This window comes from Ranitomeya variabilis, chromosome 3 (genome assembly GCF_051348905.1).
Source record: "Ranitomeya variabilis isolate aRanVar5 chromosome 3, aRanVar5.hap1, whole genome shotgun sequence".
In the NCBI taxonomy this organism is placed as follows: domain Eukaryota; kingdom Metazoa; phylum Chordata; class Amphibia; order Anura; family Dendrobatidae; genus Ranitomeya; species Ranitomeya variabilis.
In genome coordinates, this window is record NC_135234.1 from 670504029 (window position 1) to 670527586 (window position 23558).

The 23558-nt window shown below is 43.0% G+C and overlaps 1 protein-coding gene across 3 annotated transcripts in view; it reads left to right on the forward strand.

Annotated features, from left to right (window-relative positions):
* Positions 1–23558, forward strand: part of ZNF385A (zinc finger protein 385A) — a 240422-nt gene that overhangs the window by 125661 nt on the left and 91203 nt on the right. For all 3 annotated transcript variants that reach the window (XM_077297924.1, XM_077297923.1, XM_077297925.1), the window contains one exon: positions 13290–13432. In XM_077297924.1, coding sequence (XP_077154039.1) covers positions 13290–13432 — 143 coding nt within the window. The remainder of the gene's footprint in view (positions 1–13289; positions 13433–23558) is intronic.

A 23558-nucleotide genomic window follows, 5' to 3' on the forward strand; every position in this document is an offset into this window, starting at 1 on the left:
TCCCTTTCCTTAGAAAGTGACATTGTTAAGAGTTTGCCTCTCTGACAGCTTGTAAATGTTGAGGTTTTAAATAAGATATAGATGGAGGGAACATCTTATGGTTTTACAAGACATTCTAGAGTATTATCATGGGGAACATAAACACTGCCTTCTAAACCTACAATACAGGCTAGTGGCTGCTCTTTGTCGATAACCATTATTATCATATGATCGAACGGTCACTAATATGGAGTTGACTGATCTACCACAGCGGTTTCCCCCCCAAAAATAGGTTTTCATTTCAATAATGCAAGAGCTTCGCTTTTTTGGTAACATTCCCTTTAGCAGTTTCTTAGCATGTCCTATTTCTGGGTATGACAGATGGCCACTAACCATTACAGCTCCCACAGAGGTTATCTCCCAGCTTTTCAGATTCTTATGGAGACCCTTGGATATATGGAAGATTTTTAGGCAGTGAGTTAAGTGCTCACTTGATTATAAGAGGTCATGAAGGCAGAGATCTAAGTTATGACAATGTGCTTCAAATCAAGAAGAATTTTATAGAATATATTCAGAATTTTAGTTTTTAAAATTGGGTGGGTGACCTAAAGTATCTCATAAACTTTAACTCATTGTGATATATCTAACAGTTATGAATTCTGATCCTCCATATACATACATTTTTATCTCCCTAAAATTGGAACTTTTGTGCATATAGGAAACTTTGTAATATATTATCAGAAAAATATGCTTCCTTTTTTATGAGTCACTTCTCGCGCACCTAGTGAGGAGAGGTGCAGAGGATTGTGAAATAAAAGAAAGAGGAAGACACATAAAGATTGTGCTGAGCATTTTAACAAGCATTTACCTCACTCTAGAGCTGGATTCACATCTACACAGCTAGTTTCTGCTGTATAATTTCCTCCATGCTGCAGCTGCTACTGTCTGTTTGCTACCTAAGCTATTATAGGGAATATGTCATAAAATAATGCTATATAGGGGGTTAATAGCGCTCTGAAACCATGTGGCGCCGTGACTGAGAGACCCACTGCCCAGAGGAAATTAACTTTATTTCCCTCTGCAGCACTCGATTGTCAGTTGGTGCCGGCACAGTTCAGTCTGTGTACAGAGAGCGGTGGCTGTAACCGAGCCTCCGGCATTGACTGCCATCCGGTTCAACATTAGGCCAGGCTGTCAGTCAGTGTAGCTTAATAGCATTATTTTACAAGATAGATTCCTGGTCTTAAAGGTAGTGTGGCGCCCCTGGGGTCCAGTTGCCACAGAGTACTGCACCTCATCCAGAGGTGTGGTATTCTGCTCTCAGGTAAGGAGGGGGCACGGCACAGAACCCAACACCTTCACCCAACACTAGACACTTCAGTCAGGGCACCTGGGCATACACTAAGCGAGGATGGCCTCATCCCAGGCTGGATAGGAAAGGGTGTTGGAGGAGTGGGTGGGGTAGGTAGAGAAGGGGAGGAGCTAATTAGGAGGGAAAGTGAGTAGATTGTGAGAGAAGTGGAGCTGAGCAGACATGGGGTCTGCAGCTCCTAAGAGGGCAGAAAGGAGTTCCCAAAGAGAGGGAACTGAAGGAAAGTGAAGCTAAAGAAAGCTAAAGCTAAAGTAAAGCTAAAGAAAGAAACGAAGGAAGGGGTCCTAGAGTCATGTCCACCTGTGGGGCTCGCATTCACGCGGACGATAGTTGGAGGGACCAGGTCGCAGTCAGGGGACCGGCCCCATTCTAGTGGAGAAACTAAGGACTCAGCTAAATAACCAGATGCTGTGACTTTTGCAAGAAGCACAGCCACATCTGCACACATTCACTGAAAAAGCAGCCATATAGGATCCAGGGAAAATTAGAGCTCACCGCCCGACAAGATCCACGGCTGCTGGCTTGGGACACTGTGTGGCAGGCACAGGGCAGGAGAGGCGAAGCCAGTGCATAGAGATGGCCAGGAAAGGACATATGAAAGAGGGTTCTGGAAAGTGCAACCAAATTGCTTGAGAGCTGTCTGGACCAAAGACCCCCAGCTGGGGCAACTAAGAACTGTGAGTAAAGCATTAGAAACTGCACCTCGCTGTGTCCTCACACTTATTTACTGCGCCATCCACCCTGCACCACAACTACTACAACATCCATCATCTCACAATTTCACCTAAGTGTCCTGGGAGTAAAGCTCTACCTGTGGAGATCTGTACCAACTCTGCTGCATCACCATCAGCCCCAGTGGTCCCTTCAAGCAGAGTCAACTAACATCTCCTATTTGCCAAGAACCATAGGTGGCGTCACGAACTTTAGACTTTATTTCCCAATACACTTCATTTCCCCTTTAATTATGCGCCCAGAGCCACGGACCCTGTCACCACTGCCGTGACACATCCCTTTAAGAACTGACCAGGTTCCGAGTACCCCACGGCCCTTGAGGGCGCTTCAGTAGCCTATCTTTCCATGTATTGCTTAGTGTATGGAAGAGACCATAAAATCTAGTCTTTTCCACAGAGTCAGTTGCCAATTAAAAAAGAGCTGTTCTTTCAACAATCTTTGCATAAATCAATATTAAAGGTGAACATAAGAAACTTAGTAGCATTTCATATCAGAGAAATCAGCTTAATTTCCCACTTATCAGACAATTCTTTCCCTCCACCTTGCTTTCTAAACTCAAATCCACCTTGCTCAGGCAAGACAAACTGCAGGTATCATGTGACACAGACTATTATACCCTATGGAGAAGGGAGGGGGAGAGGAGGAGTGAAGAGCAAGGAGAGGAAAGCGGCCAAGGAAGAAATAGCAATAGCATGGTAAACCTACAAATCTTTAACTTCATCTTGTCTCAGTGTGCAGGAGATCACAGCAGCTAGCCTTTTCCTCAGGTCAAAGCATGCAAAAAAGTAAAACAGGTGAAAATGCAGGATACAAGTCATATAATGACCAGAAATAGTGTTTTTGTACTAAGAAAGGACCACTTATTCTGAAAAGTTATTTGAATGCATGGTTATTCTTTAAGAGCAAAAGGATTAGGCATATTGAAATCCAATAGCCTAATCCTTTATTTCACAAAATTTGCTGTAGGGGAAAGTACAGACATCACCATACACCTGGTTGGCCAGTCTTGAAGAATTTTATCCACTTTGCCGAATTTAAGGTTTATAACCACCTAGAGGCTCTTTGTCTTTGGGTTGCAGCCCCCAATTCCTAAAAATGTATGCGATTATTGAGTTTTAGTGTTCTGGTGCTGGAGATCCATTATAATTTGTTAGGATTAAAAGGATTAGTCCTTTCCCTGCAGCTTTTATTTGCCTCAACATGCGATTATACCATTGTATCACTAGGTAGATTTTCCTTTCATTAAGGCCGGGGTCACACCTGCGAGTGCAATGCGAGAAACTCGGCGAGTCTCTCACATCAATACCCGGCACTGCCGCCAGCACTTGGGACCGGAGTGTGCGGCTCATGTATTTCTGTGCAGCTGAACGCTCCGATCCCGAGTGCCGGCGGCAGTGCCGGGTATTGAGGCGAGAGACTCGCATGCGTGACCCCGGCCTAAGATGGCAAAACGTTAACAACTTCTTCACGTGGAACGTGTAATGGTGGCCATATCAGTTGTCAACCAGCTTTTGTTTTAATAATTGTAATAATTTAATTTGGTATAAAGAAAAGAAATAGAGAATCATAAGGGCTTTTATGGCAGAACGAGAAGAGCGTATTACAGAGTAACATGAACACTCCTTAGACACTTCAGTATAAATCAGAGCGTAAAATTGATTTAAGAGGATTTATCAGATACTAGTTGGATCCAACTGCAGTGAAAGTGGGACATGAAAAATTTGCAACTCATTTAGATTATCATAGAAATAGAAAAGAGCCATCCATGCATAGAAAGCGATGGAAGGAAAACTACTCATTGCCAATGAGATAATTAGGATCGGCCCAAGGTCATTGGTCAGATGTTGCTGGGAAGACTGACCAGATGTAGAGGCCGGACTCGGCAGATCATGGAATTAGAGGCTTCTATATGATAAATGATTTGGCATATTCGGTACAATGGTGTCCTGCCTCATGCCCTAAGGCGCTGACTTGTAGGCCGAGAGAAGGGGCCTGATAGTGAGCGACTCCTGCTCTATACCAGCAAGTACACACTGAATTTCAGGGATTTTTGTTGTTGTTCCCATGGAGTTATTTTTTAAGTGGATTTATTCCATTTGCAGTATCAGGTGGGTAAAAATGTTATATATGGGGAGCCTTTAAAATATTGGATTTGTATAATTGGAATACATATCATGCATTTATATTTTATTTTTATGGCATTTGCTATGATAAGAGTAGTAAGTAGAACAGGACACTGAACTATCGAGTCGTACATAATAAAAAAAATGGGGTTCAAATATTTGTTCCAGCACATCTCCATTCCTGAGACATAGCCTTCTCTTCCCTGTATATTAATTTAATCTTTTTAGTCAACTGGGCATGGACCTCAGCACTTCTTGATGGGAGGTTTTTTTTTTTTTAGAAACACATTCAGTTGGCTAAAAGAACAATATTTTTATTTCCGGTGAAGAGGGGCCATATCTCAGGATTGGAGAGGCACAAAAAATAATGTCAGAATCAGGAAAATAGCAGCTTTTACACCAGGTTATTTTTTATAAAACAGGTATTTGATGGCAAAATGAACTATGTACCTGTATGTGTGTAACGGATAAACAGAAGCAGACGGCTACCTAAACTTGTATGGAGTTTACAATTCTAGAACCATCTGGCTCCCTCTGTTGTTCACCACTCAGTATTGCACCATTAATAAAATTGCAACTTCTTGTCACAATTTATGATAATTTGGTCGTATCATTTAGGCTAAGTTCACATTAAGTGTTTTTGCACCTTTTTTGTGTGCATTTTTTATGAAAATTTTCAGCTGACTTTTACAGTACCAGCCAAGTCTGAGATTTCAGAAATCTCTTGCACTCTGCTTGTTTTTTTTTGTCATCAGGATTTTGTGCTTTTGCACAATGGAGCATGTCACCTCTTTCAGCGTTTTTCACCCATTGAGATGAATGGGTGGTGAAAAATGCACCAAAAACGCAGGTATCAGGTTTTGCTGTGTTTTTATGTGCCAAAACCCGATTCTATAGAATAGGACTTTTTTTTTCAACACTAAACTTTATCAGCATGCACAAGAAACAAATCTAGCATGCCAAAACCACAGCAAAAAAACAAGAAAAACATGCTATTTTTCTGCAGCTTCTTTCCTGCCTAGAGATCAGGTTTTGCTGCAGAAAAAAAAGTGCTGAAAAACGCCTAGTGTGGACTTACCCTTAGTCTCCTGATTTATTTTCCTTATAGATAGATAGATAGATAGATTATAGATAATAGATAGATAGATAGATAGATAGATAGATAGATAGATAGATAGATTATAGATAATAGATAGATAGATTATAGATAATAGATAGATAGAATATAGATGATAGATAGATAGATAGATAGATAGATAGATAGATAGATAGATAGATAGATAGATAGATACATAGATAGATAGATTGATTTTTGGTTTTGTTTATTGACTTATATCACTTTTTTTTTTAATGCTGAGCTTGGCAAACAGAATATAACATTAACTATTTTTTTTATAACAAATATGCAATATAATTTATCACCGCATGAGAATTAAAATAACATTTATATAATAGGTTTTAGGCTTGGAGAAAATACTAATAAACTCCTCTGTAGCTCTGAGTATGTGTATACAGATGATCCCTGCACCTGGTGTGAGGGGGTGTATGATGTGTATAGTGATATGTCTTGTCTGCAGCTACATGCTTATTACCAGTGACTCACCTATCTATGTGTCAAAATACGAGGAGTCTCTGCCTCCCTGCTGCTGAGGGGCACATTAAACAGGAAAATACTGTTTAGGTACTCCAGGATTTCAGTTTTTTTTTTTCCTGGAGCAAATCCAGGTACAGTGGTTACGGAAAGTAGTCAGACCCCTTTAAATTTTTCACTCATTGTTTCATTGCAGCCATTTGGTAAATTCAAAAAAGTTCATTTTTTTCACATTAATGTACACACTGCACCCCATCTTGACTAAAAAAAAACAGAAATGTAGATTTTTTTGCAAATTTATTAAAAAAGAAAAACTGAAATATCACATGCACAACAGCCGTTATATATTAAGTAACAGAACTTAATCATTCTGTTCATGATATGCATGAAAGAAAATCGAAGAAGAAATACCTGCTCGCAATAAATATCATTATGAACTGATAAAAACACAATGATATCGACCATCATGTTATACCTATAATAAAAGAGACCTCAGCTGCCCACATAGAACTGACATAATCAGGAAGGACCCCAAATCCAGACTCATCACTGAACCTTTATATTGTGAATTAACTGCGGTCATGGCTGCGTGGATTATTAGATCCATCACTAGGATGACCATGAAGCCATGTTCACATGCTCAGTGTTTGGTCAGTATTTTACCTCAGTATTTGTAAGCCAAAACCAGGAGTGGGTGATGAATATAGAAGTGGTGACGGGTTTCTATTATACTTTTCCTCTGATTGTTCCACTCCTGGTTTTGACTTACAAATACTGAGGTAAGATATGGACCAAATACTGAACGTGTGAACGTGGTCTAAAAGTACATATGTGAATACAGAGCTATTGACTCGTGTGTGTGCCTATATTTCTGCATGAAATAGATCACTGTATTTGTTAATAAAAACGCAAGAAAAAAAAAGTAAAGCAGAAAATGCGGGACAAAAGAACATCCTTTTTGGCCTCTGCTTGGTGAGTGGAGCCCTAGTCAGGGGTGTAACTCCAGTTGGATCAGGGGTCGCTGTGTCACGCAAGACCAATACTATTCCGGGCCCATGACTGCTAGGGGCCCTGTTGGAGATTTTGCATTGGGGCCTTCTAAATGAAGACCACTAGCTTGATGTGATCATCTAATTTCTGAGCCCATCACCCACACAATGAAAAGGCCATGTCAAATGGCAACTGCCATGAGCAATTATCAATAGGGGCGTCTCAGCCCGGCAGCTTGTCACTTCTGGTACCCCTGCACGCCTCAACATAGCCCAGCTCTGCTTCATGAACACTGTCATTTTGTAACCACATTACTGTTTTCCCAGTACATACAGGAGGAGGCCGGGACCTATGTACTTGTGTGAATGCCTGTACTGACAATGATAAACTCTTTAGAGCAAACTGTGCAGACAAGGAGAATTAGAAGCTACTAATTGGGAGATATAGGAGACCAGCTTGTGAAATCTGTGTCCAGATGCTTTGTGGTGCGACCATCCTAACCTCTTATAACACTGAGTTGTCCAGTCATTTGTTCACTTAGGCTACGTTCACACTAGCGTTGTGCGCCGTTGCGTCGGCGACGCAACACACAACGCACGCAAAAACGCGTCAAAACGCATGCAAAAACGCTGCGTTTTGCGACGCATGCGTCGGTTTTTGCCGAAAATCGGACGCAAGAAAAATGCAACTTGTTGCGTTTTCTTGGTCCGACGCTTGCGGCAAAAAAGACGCATGTGTCGCACAACGCAGCAAAAAAAACGCATGCGTCCCCCATGTTAAGTATAGGGGCACATGACGCATGCGTCGCCGCTGCGTCGCCGACGCAAACCCGACGCACATTAGCTTAACGCTAATGTGAACGTAGCCTTAGCTGTCATAAAGATAAGTAGGTAAGCAGATACCTCAGACTCCACACAGAATGCAGTACTCACTGATACACAATGGGCCAGGCAGCCCACTTTATGACCTATGAGACCAGCCCACCGGGTATCTGCCCGTTAAGGCAGATTAGCAGTCCGGACCTGAGGCCAGTGGGGTACAGAACAAATGCTGGGGACACTCGCTGTACCCAGTGGACTAACAAGAGTCCAGAGGACCCCGGTGCAAAATATGGAACTGGGCCCCCCATGCATGTTGGTCAAAGGTATGGGCCCTTGTAGCGTTCTAGATCCTATAAACACATATGTGTTCACCATCCATGTAATAATGTCCCCTGTCTTGGCTGTTTCCTGTAACAACCTCCCCATCCTGTAATAATGTCTCTCATCCTAGGTCCCTTTCTGGTATAATGTCCCCCATCCTGTGCTCCTGTACCCTTTCCTGTTATAATTCCCCTGTCCTAAGCTGCTTCCTGTTATAATATCCCCCATCCTGGTACAATGTACCCATCATGGGTCTCCTCCTGGTACAATGACCCCCATCTTGAGCCCCTTTGACTAATAATGTCCCCTATCCTGTGCTCCTGTACTCTTTCCTGTCATAATTCCCCTGTCCTAAGCCGCTTCCTGTTATAATATCCCCCATCCTGGTACAATGCACCCATCATGGGTCCCCTCCTGGTATAATGACCCCCATCCTGAGCTCCTTTGACTAATAATGTCCCCCATCCTGGGCCACTTCCTGGTATAGTGTCACTTGTCCTGGGCCCTTTTCTGCAATAATGTACCCCATTCTGTATAATGTCCCCCATCCTCGACCCCTTCCTGGCATAAGGTCCCCCATCCTTTATCAATGTCCCCCATCCTGGTATACTGTCCTCCATCCTGGGCTCCTTCCTTGTGTAATGCGCTCCATCCTGGACCCCTCTTGGTATAATGTTCTGCCGCTCATTTTCAGCATAGAAATAGAAAAATAAATAAACAATTCTTCATCTTCTGCTCCCACCTTGTGTGGCATCCTCTTCTGTAGCTGACTGTAGTGTGCCAGCACGGGCAGCGCATGACCTCACTGCCATGTGTCGTCTGGTCGGCTGCGTGCAGGTCCCTGCACAGCAATACACTTCAGCTTAATGTGCTTGTTTCCTCTGACGTACATCCAGCTGAAGTATGCATTGCCATCTGTGAGCCCCCTCCCACATAGGCCCAGTCATTAAACCCCTGGCTGCACCAAAACACTGCTACTTACAGATGCCATAATAAAATAGCTATGAGCTAATAGCTATCACTGAGCTTGCTGTATATACATCATATAGGAGACAATGAAGGTGCTGCACATACATCACATAGGAGATGCTGAGGATGCTATACATACACATAAGCTAGGAGAGAATACAGAACACTGCATGTGCGGCATAGCTCTTTCCACAAAAGATAAATGGCCAGAGGCTGAAAAAAATGAGCAAACAGATGGGCAAATTTCAGGGGACCACAGTGCTTGGGCCAGCAGCTGTGTTTTGATGGCCACCAGCTTTTAAATTTCTTCTTGCTCTGTGAGCAAGTGCATGCAGTGTTCACTACTAAACACTTAGGTGCGTTCAGTGATACCAGTGCCAGCATCAGGACCTACTTTAAACCTTGTTATGCATCTTAGGAAAGAAATCTGCTTTTTCCAACCCCCCACCTTTTGAAGTTATTATTCACTCTGAAAAAAACGTAGCTCAATTCTGTCTGTCTTCCTCAGCTCAGTTAGGCGCCAGCTGGGGTGAACCTAGCCTCTCTGCTGCCTGAGGCGAAAGAAAAAATGGCGGGAAGAGAAGCTCGTTGTCACAGGACCATGAGTATGAAAATCGCATATGAGTGAAGTGTCCATGTGACGACTACTGGAACCTGCAGAGCTGAATCCTGACATCGCAGCTTCTGAATTCTCACAACTAATGCACTGCACACTTTTAGGATTCTCCCTTGCCGGTGGACGGTCATGTCAGCACAAGCATGTGATTTGTATACTTCTGACCACATTCCGACTAGACGTGCCCGGCCTCACTCAGTTCATTTTCATTGAGTGAGGCCACACATGTGTAGTCAGCACGTGACCGCATTAATGTAAATCGCCAGCACGAGAGAATCCTGACAGCGTGCAGGGTGCACTGTGAGAACTCAGAAGTCTGCAGTCACAAAGAATGACTGCAGACTCATTACAAACCTGGACATCCCCTTTAATGCTCCTAACATAAATAAAAACATGAGAGTTAGTCAGTATCACAAATAACATTTACATCCAGGTACCTTATAGATGACGTTGTCTCTGGAGTCGTTCTCCTTTTCTTCATCTTGTCCAGACCCCATGATGAGTTTTCTCATCTACAGCCATCTCTGCAGACTTCCATCTTCTCCGCTCTTTTGCAGAAAGTCTCCACATGATGCCCTTAAAGATACAAGTGTCATTAAAATGCTCCTGAATGAAAAATTGCCCCTCACTATATTGTCTGCACAAAATATGACCCCCCACACTGTCCCTCTTATGGTACATGCTCTTCACACTGACCTCTCCTTTCTATACACACTGTGTCCCCCCTATAGGGCCTAGTATTTATACTCCATATTTATACTCCATCCTCCCACCCTGTGTGCGTGGCTCCCCCATCCTCCCACCCTGCGTGCGTGGCTCCCCCATCCTCCCACCCTGCTTGCGTGGCTCCCCCATCCTCCCACCCTGCTTGCGTAGCTCCCCCATCTTCCTCCCCTGCGTGCGTGGCTCCCCCATCCTCCTCCCCTGCGTGCATGGCTCCACATCCTTCTCCCCTGCGTTCGTGGCTCCCCCATTCTTCTCCCCTGCGTGCGTGGCTTCCCCATCCTTCTCCCCTGCGTGCATGGCTCCACATCCTTCTCCCCTGCGTTCATGGCTCCCCCATCCTTCTCCCCTGCGTTTATGGCTCCCCATCCTTCTCCCCTGCGTTTATGGCTCCCCATCCTTCTCCCCTGCGTTCATGGCTCCCCATCCTTCTCCCCTGCGTTCATGGCTCCCCATCCTTCTCCCCTGCGTTCATGGCTCCCCATCCTTCTCCCCTGCGTTCATGGCTTCCCATCCTTCTCCCCTGCGTTCATGGCTCCCCATCCTTCTCCCCTGCGTTCATGACTCCCCCATCCTTCTCCCCTGCGTGCGTGGCTCCCCCATACTTTTTCCCTGTCATACTCACCTCTCACCGGGCGGCGCAGAACATCCCGGCATCTCTGCAGCGTCTTCCTTCCTGTCTTCAGCGGTCACATGGTAGCGCTCATTAAGCTGATGAATATGCGCATATTCATGACCTTAATGACTCTACCATGTGACCGCTAAAGACAGGACGCACTGCCGGCGCTGAGACGAGACAGAGACACAGTTGCAGCCACCGCTGGAGGAAGGTGAGTATTACGTCTTCAGGGAGGGGGGCAGGAGGGAGGGAGGGGGGCAGGAGGGAGGAGGGGGGGCAGGAGGGAGGAGGGGGGGCGGGGAGGAAGGAGGGGGGGCGGGCACTTGACCCCGGATTTAAAAAAAACCCAAAAACTTAGCAAATCCAGTTACAGAATCTGCCGCCTCCTCTCTTCTGCCGCCTGAAGCAAAGAGATCAAGTCGCCTCATGGTAGCGGCGTCCCTGGGTGCCAGGTTACACAGCTTATTGAATTGTTTGGAGAGGAGAGTAAAGGAGATGCAGAGAGGATGATATTGTGAGGCAGATGAACAGATTGTGTAGATTCTAAATTGCATCGACCAGTGCTGGATTCACAGCTACACTTCTCAGTACTTCTAATTTGCTTGGTGTCTCTGCTGCTTCTATCTATAGGCTACCAAAGAGAAAAAAGTTGCAATTCCCCCTTTCTGTGCATTTAGTATAAGGAAAACATCACAGCAACTAGTCTCCTCCTACTTTGAGTCAACTTCAAATGTCAGGGGGGGGGTTGTTCCTGATGTACATACACAGGACAGCATACTATAAAATGTTACTTGAAAGTACATTTCCACTTTAAGTCGTAAAGGTTGTGAGCGCCTGAAGTCATTGGTAAGCACAGACACTGTGCATCATTAACCTTTGCCAGTGGTTGGTATTAGTCACGGCTCTATGAGGTCTATACAATTCATCTATATTTATCAGAAGGTATTTTACAATGCTTCAAGGGAAAATATAAAGCTCGGTGAGAGCCACTTCCGTCATTTCGGCGGCCTCTCCAGCACTCTGCTGTTGTCACAGATTGTGATTCATCTTAATGAGAACAAACTTTACATACATTCAATGATGTGTTCTGAGCGCGGAAAAACCTCAGCTGTTTCTGGTGCATATACCCCCAAAAAATCCTGTGAACTTTAAAAAGCTGTGAGCACAGCATAGCATCAAATGGTTCTTTTGTGAGCCATATAAATGGCAGGATAATTATCACATTCACCCCGGTAGGATAATAACAACCTGAATCTGAGACACAGCGGAAAACACTTTAGCGCCGCAGGAACCATATTCACGTCCACTTTGCAAAATGAACCGAAGCCACTGAGGTCACTTAGGAATTCTCAACATTCTGAAAAACATTTCTCCAAACACGTTAATAACATGGCCGAAATCTGGGACTTTGGGGAGTTTGAAGAAGTCACTTTTTGCGGATTGTGAGTTGTATTGCGTGCCACGGGAAGCTGAAGCATGTCTCCTTTTGTTCTTCCAAGTGGTCAGTTGTCCTAGTTTGTCCTGAAATACATCCTAGAAAAGCATCATTAGAGCAGGCAATGAAATGGCTGTGGGTGAGATGAAGGCTGTAGTGGTAAGCAGGGAAGCCAATCTGTAAGACAACATTCTGGGAAGAAAGAATTGTGCAGCTACTTGAGGTTGTAGATCAAATGTGACCCCCTGAGGCTTTTCTGTCACTTCTCTGAAAACCTTATCTATTAAAATGCTTGAACCATTCACATTTGAAGTTAACATTAACACTCGACTAACATGATTGTGGCGCTTAATAAGATACCATTATGCATTATATTAAGACAGATTTTGATTTAGGGTCCTGTCTTCTGTTCTTTAGTTGCACATTAAAGGCTATGCAGCTTTTTGATTTACGTTGTGCGGCAATTCCTGATTATTTCTAGGAGTTCCACCTTCTGCTACTGAGACATTGTGACAGTATAGAGAGCACGGATGTCAGGAAACCAGGTGAATAAAGAGAAGAGATGACCTGTGGGCTGCCACTCACATGTTACTCTGTAGAGGCAACACTGGAGCTACAAAGTAACACTTCTGATATAAAACGGTCCTATTAAACAGCCAGGGATATGGAAACCCAACATGGTGTCCTCCATGCCCATAAGTGTAAATGCCAAGCCCTATTGCGCATTTTGGACCCACTAAATATACAATATAAACCAAAGGTGTGCAAGTGTAATAAAACAGAAAAAGAAAAAAATGGATAAAGACAACTGTTCTTAGTACATGTTATAATGGTTGTCGTCAGTATCACCTTTTAACGCAATGATGAGCAAATGATTTGAGAATAATTAGTAAAAGTTTCCTAGTACCTGCTCATTAATGGGCTGTACATTGTATTATGAATATGATGCATTTGTATGGACTTTGCTTTATTAAACACTTCTTCTGTTTTCTCTTCAGGGAGCATTAACAGAGGGGCCAGCCTTCCCACCCTGCTCCGTCCGCCTCCAGCCATGGTACAGCGTCACCTGGATATGAAACCGTTCCTCTCATTTCCGGTGGAGCCTCAGCCTGCCTTGGGTCTCTTCCCCAGATTCAGCACGGTAAGATATAAATGTTATCATATTTGTAAAAAAAAATGGTGCCGAGAAATAATAGAGATTTTACTCGCAGAAACCAATCAGAATACAGCTCTTATTTTTAAAAAGGCCTTTTGAAAATGAAATAAAAAATCTGATGGGTTGATATGACGACTCGTTCGACTTTTCCTTTGATAAATCCACCCCTTTGTTAAAGGGAACCTGTCCGACTGAAGATTCTATAGAGCTGGACAGATTTTGTGGAAAAAGATTCAGTGTAACTTGTAAATTATTTATTTATACTATTCCTTGTTCAAGGCTTCTAAGTCCAGTGGGTGGGACTTCCTTCTAGTAGGACCGCCCACTGGACTCCAAAGCAATAGATAGCAGAAATTTAATATAATGAAATATAGGTTTTCCCCCAAAAAAGCTATATATTAATCAGCTCAGTTTCTCCTACTCTATGTCATGGTCCTCACACATCAGACTGCATGGTCAACGTGACGAGATCCCTTTAACTGTATAATATAACTCTACTTAAAGCTGTTTATACATAAAAGAGATCTGTGGCCCAAACTAACATTAACATGATCGTTTTGCTGCCTGATTCACCCATTATCATTCACATTTGGCTTGGGCAGGTATGAATGTTAGTTATAAGAGGCTGCGGACGACTCCAGCACCACTTGTCTCTGGGAAAAGCAACGGATAATTTGTAGCCTGTTAATGTAGAAGAAAAAAAGCCAGGTTTAATATGATTTACTAAAATGTATCAGGAAACCGATCAGCAATGATAGACTGCGTCGCAGCAATACATCCAACCACTATGGACAGTTGTCTGATGCCCATATTCATATCGGGAAACAGCTGTCTGGTGCCCTCAATGTCACATAAAATAACAATTCTCACACATCTTTTTTACAACTCTACTATGTATAATTACTCATTTATTCCTATTGGAAAAGTGTGAATAAAGTGACAGGGGTTTTACGACTCTCCTTGTCAATGGAGCATGTTCATACAAAGACCAATCAGTACTGGCAGTAATTAAAATATATAGGTACATACACAATTCATAAGGGGAATAGTAAAACCCTCTAGATAATTAATAATCAATTTCCAGATGGAGTAATTTACTTGTTGACAAGTGGATAGGTCCTGATTTAGAGTTAGGTCTCTAAAAGACTGCCTTCAAGTAGGACCACCCACTGGACTCCAAAGAAAGTGTTGGCACACTACTGGACATTGCTTTCTTACTAGTTACAGAAAATCGAAAAAATTATATTTATCTCCCGGACGGGCGTTGCTCCTATGATTTCCCTGCTTTCTATCCCGACCATCATGTGACATTCTGATTGGCTACAATAGTAGAGACAGTGATGCGAAACAGAGTAGGGAGAGAATTTGTGAAGGTCATAGAAGGGACGCTGGGTCAGGAGGAAAGTATGTAATTTTTTGTATTTTCTGCAACAGAGTGCAGCTATTAATAAGAGATTGTCCCAAGAAGGATGTCTCAGTTGGGTACGTTATCAACTATGCACAAGACAGATTGCAGCCTGACGATTGTCTGACTGTTGGGACCTTCACCAATTCCTAGTGGAGTGCCCACCAGGGCTGTGGGGATACTCGGTACCGGGCCACTTCTAAAAGGGCCCAGGGTCTCCAATGAAAAATGATGATTAAAGGGAAGTAAAGTTTATGGGGTTTACTCACAGTTTGAAGTGCAGGCCAGGGCACTAGTTACAGATAACAATGGAGGTCCGGGGAGCCTGAAAGCAACTTAGGATCCGCTAGCCAGATGGGTTTTGAGGCCTCCTTACTGCGCTGTCCTCTGATGTCCTTGCTGCCTAAAGCTATGCTCAGTCCTCTGGTCCTTATTGGTCTGTAGTACTCGCCTGTATGGCAGGCAGCTTGAGCCTATTACAGGTGTCGCTCTTTCGTGGTGGCTCCAGGCTCTCATTTGCTGCTGTGCCTTTAGGTGTTGTGATGGGCCAGGAGACCTGCAGTCCCCTGCTCTCCAGATTTAGCTGCCGGGACATCAGTACCCGCACAACCACGGACTCCGGCGTCCAGTCTCGGGCACTTGGCTCTGAGGTGAGCTTATCTACAGGTCCACTTCTCAGGTTCTTCCTTGACTTCCTCTCTCTCCTTTCTGTCTTCCTCAGACTAACTCACTCCGCCTCCAGGCCAGAACTTATATCAGGAAACTCCCCTGAAATTAGGTGTTAGAGCTCCCTCTTCTGGTCTGGAGTAGGAAGGATGTTGGTGTAAGTGTTATCTAGTCAGGGAACCCCTCCTTGCTTCCAGGCATGTCATCACCCCCTGTGAGGGAGGCAATGCCACTATGGCAACCGGACTCCTGGGGTGCCACACTAGAACATAGCAGCTCAGCTATCTCTGGCAGTCCCAAAGACAATGAATGGAGTGGTGGTGATTCCATTTCATCAGGGCATTTATTAACCCTGTGTTTGTGATCAGTGCAGTTCCAGCAGTTAGATTCCCAGCATCCAACAAGTTATCACCTATCCTATGAGTGATAGCCTCCCCATTCCATTCAACCCCTTTAATAGCATAGTGTTTTTTGAAGTAAGCCTCCTGACAAGCTGGGGAAGAAGAACTGTGATATCAGACCCTCCTATGCACTAAAATAGAATTAAATATTCGTCATGTTTTTATACTGAGGACTATTCAGTATTTTGGAATTCTTTCCTAAATTACAGACCGTCTTCTGTAAGGAGTAAATTAGATTCACTATCCGCTCCTCATTCTCTAACCTAAAAGTATGATAATTCACAACCACAGATGCACTGCCGATAAAGATCCTACTGGAAACTGGATTAAGGTGTGGACCCTGAATCCAACTGAAGAGTAAAACTCACAAAAGGGGCGATCATTATGAAAGACACATAGATAATGAGGACTTTAATGCAAGACAATGAAACTTAGCGAATGTTATACAAGCTATTATTAGTTATACAAAATGATGTCAGTGCAGTAATAACCACAGAGCTCTGAGATAGTAATCTTCTGTAGATAACTAATAGGAAAGGTTCTTCTAAGTACTTCAAGATCTGTGTAACATAATAAATTATATGCTCTGTATTTCTTTAAAGGGTTACTCCCCCCAAAATAGTTATGCCCTATCCACTGAATAACTTGCTGATTAATGGGGCTCTGACATTTGAAACCTTCAGCAATCACAAGATTGTGGCTCTTGAACCCGGAGAATGGGGCTCTGCAACCTCATCCTTAATGGAGCGGAGGTACACATGCTTATCCTCAGCAGCCAGATAGACAATGAATGAGGCTGAGGACGAGCATGCGCACCTCTGCTCCAACATTTCCTCCCCAGACAGGGACTTTTTGATATAACAGGTCAACGTATAGGGCATTTCTCACTACTGCAGGAACCCACATAAGACATTGTTTTGAATTTGTTTTTATCTATCTATCTATCTATCTATCTCTATCTATCTATCTATCTATCTATCTATCTATCTATCTATCTATCTATCTATCTATCTCTCTATATCTATCTATCTATCTATCTATCTATCTATCTATCTATCTATCTATCTATCTATCTCTCTATATCTATCTATCATCTATCTATCTCTATATCTATCTATCATCTATCTATCTATCTTCTATATATTATCTATCTATCTATATATCTATCTTCATGTTAAAATTAAGAGTATTGGGAATGATTGATATAATGTGGGGGAATAAATCAAATCAATCTTTTTTTAACAAAGTGAGTGTAAATTGTAGCTGAAACCTTAACCATCTCTAAGCCGGTATAGCTTTCCCAAACAGCCAAAAATGCAATTTTTGTAAATCACATGAATTCTCAATATAGTTTTCGTTTATCGAGTGATGAAAGCCCAGTCAGGAGATTTTAGTCATTTACATCTTACTTATGTGAGAGAATTTCAGCTATTATTGACGCTTACGTGTCACAATAAAGTATTAAAATTAGATCTACAAGAACACCCATGGGGATGTGAGAAATTCATTGTAAAATGACACCTAATCCATCTCCTATAATAGACCAATAAGTCCATTACAAGTACTTCTTTTAACTACTGCACCTGAGTTTAAGAAATACTAGAAGATGTCGCCAAGAATATTCTCTATAAAAGGAGACTTAATGGGGGACTAGGACTACCGAACATTTCTACTTACTTCCTAACAAATCTAATAAAGCAAAGTATCTATTAGTTTAGAGCAGGGGTGGGGAATCTTTTTTCTGCCAAGGGCCATTTGGACATTTCTACCATCCTTTGGTACCATCCTGTACAATCTCCGCCCACACAGTACATCCTGACTCTGGCAGTGGTCTCAGGACGTAATCTTTCATTGCATGCCCTTCAGTGTTCAGTAGTGAACACTGCGTGTGTGTGCTAACAGAGCAAGAAGCAATTAATGAGCTGGTGGCAATCAAAATACACCTCCCTGCCCAAGAATGCGGTCCCTGAGAATCTGCTCGGGGGCCTGATTAAAGGTCATCGAGGGCCATAAATGGCCCTGGGGCCTGAGGTTCCCCCGTCACTGGTTTAAAGAAAACTCACCTCTGGCTTGGCTAGAACTAGAAACAGCACAAAACAGCAATCGTCCACTAAAAGATTCCTTATTTAGTCATCTATTTGAAAAACATACTCGTGAGTCACTGCACCCCATTTTCTCTGCATTAACATTTGCACTCGCTAAACCAAATAGGGGAGGTAATAGATCAGACTTATTGAATAACTTCCCATTATCTTTAATAGCGTTCAGCCATAAATTTCAGATTCCGGAGAGGTGGACCCAAACAGGTATCAAGAAAATAAGGGATATATACAATAATAATAGGTTTACAGGTTTCAGGGAAATCAAAAATAAATTTAACATACAGTCTTCAGACTTTATAATCTATCTCATCTTCATTTTTTGAAGCACAAAATAGCTGTATAATTATTTTAATAAGGACAACAATATTCACAGAAATTCTTATATGTCCCGATGGGAACTTGATTTGAAAATATCGCTAAATATGGATCAATGGGAGGAGGGGATTAAAAATTCATATAATTCCAATATCTCTACACTTCTCCACGAATCCTATTATAAACTGTTAGTCAGGTGGTACTACACCCCTTCATGGCTATCGCATATCAATCATGAACACTCACCTTTGTGGTGGAGAGGTTGAGGATGTCCGGGCAATCTGCTCTACATCTTCTGGAGTTGTCTGAAGATCAAACCTTTGTGCAAACAGGTTTCCCACAGCTTAAACAGACTCCTTAATAGAAATGTTGTGCTCACCCCGAACTGCTCTCCTTTCCATAGACTTAGTATAGAACTGTCAACGAGATATGTTGTAATTAGTGTTGAGCGATACCTTCCGATATTCAAAAGTATCGGTATCGGATTGGATCGGCCGATATCCAAAAAATATCGGATATCGCCGATACCGATACCCGATACCAATACAAGTCAATGGGACACAAATATCGGAAGCTATCCTGGATGGTTCTCAGGGTCTGAAGGAGAGGAGACTCTCCTTCAGGCCCTGGGATCCATATTCATGTAAAAAATAAAGAATAAAAAATATGGATATACTCACCCCTCCGACGGACCCTGGACCTCAGCGGTGCAAGCGTCTGCCTCCGTTCCTAAGAATGCAGTGAGTGAAGGACCTGCGATGACGTCGCGGTCACGCGCCGGTCGCGCGACCAATCACAAGACCGCGACCAATCACAAGACCGCGACGTCATCGCAGGTCCTACACTCACTGCGTTCTTAGGAACGGAGGCTGCCGGTTGCACCGCTGAGAGCCAGGGGCCGTCGGAGGGGTGAGTATATCCATATTTTTTATTTTTATTCTTTATTTTTTACATGAATATGGCTCCCAGGGCCTGAAGGAGAGTCTCCTCTCCTCCAGACCCTGGGAACCATACGCACCGCACATGCCTGGGAACTTATAGGAACTTCCGATTCCGATTTCCGATATCACAAAAATATCGGAACTCGGTATCGGAATTCCGATACAGCAAAAATCGGCCGATACCCGATATTTGCAGTATCGGACTGCTCAACACTAGTTGTAATACACATTTTGTTAGTTGTTAAGAATCTGATAGCCCTCTATTGGAAAAAAGCGGACACCCCAATATTCTCTGACGTTGTGGATAGGCTTTATCTACATAATTCTTTGGAACTTTAGGAAAATACGAAAAAAATGGGATCAATGGAACTCCTTATTTCCTAGGCCTTGACTTTATTGCATTCTTTTACCGGACCTCTACACCAGATGTAGCTAACCCAGGACTTCTCTCTTTTTTTCTTTTCCTTTTTTTATACTTTTGTTATCTATTGTAGTTTGGCTATGACAAGGCACGACCTTATGTTATATATGATACATTTGCCTTAAATAGTGTCAATTAGTACCTCGACTGTATGCATTACTTGCTTTGAGTTATCTAACTAAGTTAACCCCTACTCCCTACCCAATTACTTACCCTCCCCTTTCCTTCCCCCTTCTCCCCACTCCCCCAGTATATTAAAATCAATAAATATATTTGAAAAATAAATATTAGAAGATAGCAGTGCTTTGGTCGGCTGTGTGACCTAGGGTCTTTTGAAGGGGACATAAAACTGTCATAAGGACTGTTCTCTCGCTTCACTCATATTGCTGTATGTCAAAGTTATGCTGAGGGCACTGACATTGAAGGATGACACTGACAGGGGAAAAATGACGATCTGGCAGACCGGGCTAATCTCCGGCAAAGGCGGTTGGCATCTGCCACTCAGGGAGTGAGCGTCTTTCTATTGCTTCACTAATTTATAGGAGCTGAATTTTATAGCTGACTCTTTCTCTCTCTCTCTATATTATTATTATTATTATTATTATTATTATTTATTGTTATAGCGCCATTTATTCCATGGCGCTTTACATGTGAGGAGGGGTATGCATAATAAAAACAAGTACAATATTCTTAGACAATACAAGTCATAACTGGTACAGGAGGAGAGAGGACCCTGCCCGCGATATATATATATACTGTATATATTGTATACTGATAATCTGGTCCGGATAAAGGGGCAGCCTTTACTGAGATTTGGTCTTTCTACTATAAAATTCAGCTCCTATAAATCAGTGAAAACAATAGAAAGAAACACATTCCCTGACTATACTTATACATACACAGTATATCATGAGAATAAGTACACCCCTCACATTTTTGTCAATATTTTATTAGATCTTTTCATGGGACAACACTGAAGATCTGACACTTTGATACAATGTAAAGTAGTTAGTGTACAGCTTGTATAACAGTGTAAATTTGGTGCGCCCTCTAAATAAGGCTACTTTCACACTATCGTCGTACTCGGCCCGTCGCAGTGCGTCGGGCCGACGTACCGACGCTAGCGTTGTATACGCCGCACAACGGGGGCAGCGGATGCATTTTTCCAGCGCATCTGCTGCCCCATTGTGAGGTGTGGGGAGGTGGGGGCGGAGTTCCGGCCGCGCATGCGCGGTCGGAAATGGCGGTCCGTCGGGAGCAAAAAACGTTACATGTAACGTTTTTTGCAGCCGACGGTCCGCCACTACACGGCGCAACCGTCGCACGACGGTTGCGACGTGTAGCAATGCATCGCAAATGCGTCGCTAATGTTAGTCAATGGTGAAAAAACGCATTCTGCAAGCACTTTTGCAGGATGCGTTTTTTCGCCAAAACAACGCATTGCGACGTATTGCAAAAAACGCTAGTGTGAAAGTAGCCTAACTCACCACACAGCCATTAATGTCTAAACCGTTGGCAACAAAAATGAGTACACCCCTTGTCACTTTTGATCTGGTGACAGGTCCTCTTTATAGGGGTATACTCTTGTATCTGCAGGAGCACAACACTCCCCTGCCTCCTGACTTCCTGCTTCCTGGGGGGCGGTCCACTCCTGAAGTCAGTTTGGACCAGCAGTATGGCGGCACTGTTGGCCCAATATGTGCAATCTCCCATGCTGCAAGCAGAGGCAGCTTTGTCTCTGCAATATTAGAGAAGCGCATGGAAACTGAAGCTGGCCAGATCCAGAGATCCATCCAGCTTCAGAGCGGCACTTGCAAATTCCATAGCAAATGGCTGGCAAGCATGAGCTCCTAGCTTAGTAAACCGGCCACCTCTGATAGACTGCAGAGGTGAGAAGTAAACTATGAAACCAAAATTCCTTCATTCTTGAAAAGAGAGAGGCTTTTGTTTTAACAAGAAGTAAATTGCAAAGTTGCTTGTTTTTAGAAATACGTTGCAATTTTAAGAATTTAAAGGGAATTTGTCAGTAGGATTAACCCTCCTAAGTGTCTATATGGACATGCAGCTCATAGATATTTGAATAAAATGATACCTTGATATCTGCTATCCGATGTCTTATTCCAGAAAAATCCACATTTTTCTTATATGTAAATGAGCTGTTCGGGGCTTTGGGTTGGACATAGATCTGCATGAGAGTCTGCCACAAAGGCATATCGTTAATAAAGATGGGAGTTACCAGTGTGATATGTGATGACCGCTCTGCTCTCCTGATCTCACTGCAGAGCTGTGTGTGATTATACCTGACACATCTGCGGGTTCCTCTCAGCTTCCATATCACAGGCAGTCAGGGTTACAATACAGCAGAGCTGTGAGAGCTACAGCAAATGTGTTTGTAAGGAGATAAAGTTCAGTTCTGCTGTTCTATGTTAGTCACATGTCTCACACTGGTAACTCCCCCTTTTATTAAAAATAATCTCTGGAGCTTGATTCTCATGCAGATCAGTGTCCGGCCCATAGTACTGCAACAGCTCATTTACATATAGGAAAATATGGATTTCTCTGGAATAAATCATCGGAGCGCCAATATCAAGGTATCATTTTATTCAGCTTCCTATGACCTATGTGCCTATGTTGGTTTGGGAGGGTTGATCTTACTGACAGATTCCCTTTAAAAAGATGAGACCACTTTTTTTCAGTGAGTTACCCCAATCGGCAACAGGAGAGCACAATTATTATATCTTTATGGTTGGGTCAAGGGAATCACTATTCTGACATGAGGGGGCACTCTGCTGGTAACCTTATTTTGTTGGTCCACCTACACAGCACTATTGTTTATCAAGGACAGTTTATTGGTGATGCACTGTTAAAGGGTGATACAGGCTGCCCCTTTTCATCTGTTTCCTCAGATGGCACTTTTAATTGCAGTATTTTACCTATCAAGATGGTGGCGAAAATCAGCTCTAATCTAGCTGAAAGAGACTCTTCTTTTTGAAGTTATTATTTTTGGGGTGACTAGATGATCGGTCCTAAACTACTGTTCAGTTATTGGCCTTCACAAGATTATAGACACAAACATCATACTGTAGCCATTTCAGACTAGCAACATGATGCTCTGTATCTAATCAATATACTCCCACCAAATGCACATACCCTATTATTACTTCAATATGACTTTTCAGCTATTGAATGATAACATGGATCTCGCCTGTTTCAAATTCCATTATAAACAATAAAATATCTCTGAATCTAGACGTTTCACCAGGGACCAGGAGTTGAGGCTTGCGAGCGATATTATTTTTAGCAGATGTCGGTTCTGCCTCCTGTAGGTCATTCTGTATGATCTTTATATAGCCATTCTTCACGTGTTTATTGGAAGAGAAATAATTTATCTAGGGATCATGGATCTGCTCATTGAACCTTAGAGGCCTGTATTTTGCTGGTATAGGTCTGGAAACGTATAGTTTGAAACATGCATGTAATATACTTAACCTAAAAAAATCATTGTGCATTGTGTGATGCAGTGGTATGACCATACACAGTGAAATGGCAGTGACCCAAACAAGTTCAAACAAAATGTTCTTTTATTGTGTTACTTCACACAGTCAATATGGTATACGGCTTCTTCATACAGTCCATTAATAATGCATGGCTATATGACGCAGTCAATACACAGGCCGAACTTCCCTTTGTCCAGTTTCCCTGGGTGACCGCACGCCGGTAACAAGTCTCTGTACTCACTCAGCGCACTGCACTCTTTATCCTCTGGAGTGCAGCCGGGTACACATAAGACAGCCCAAGACGCAGGGTGTCAGTCTCTCTGGTTCCATTGGCCTCTGTGCTGCTCCACACAGAGAGAGCTC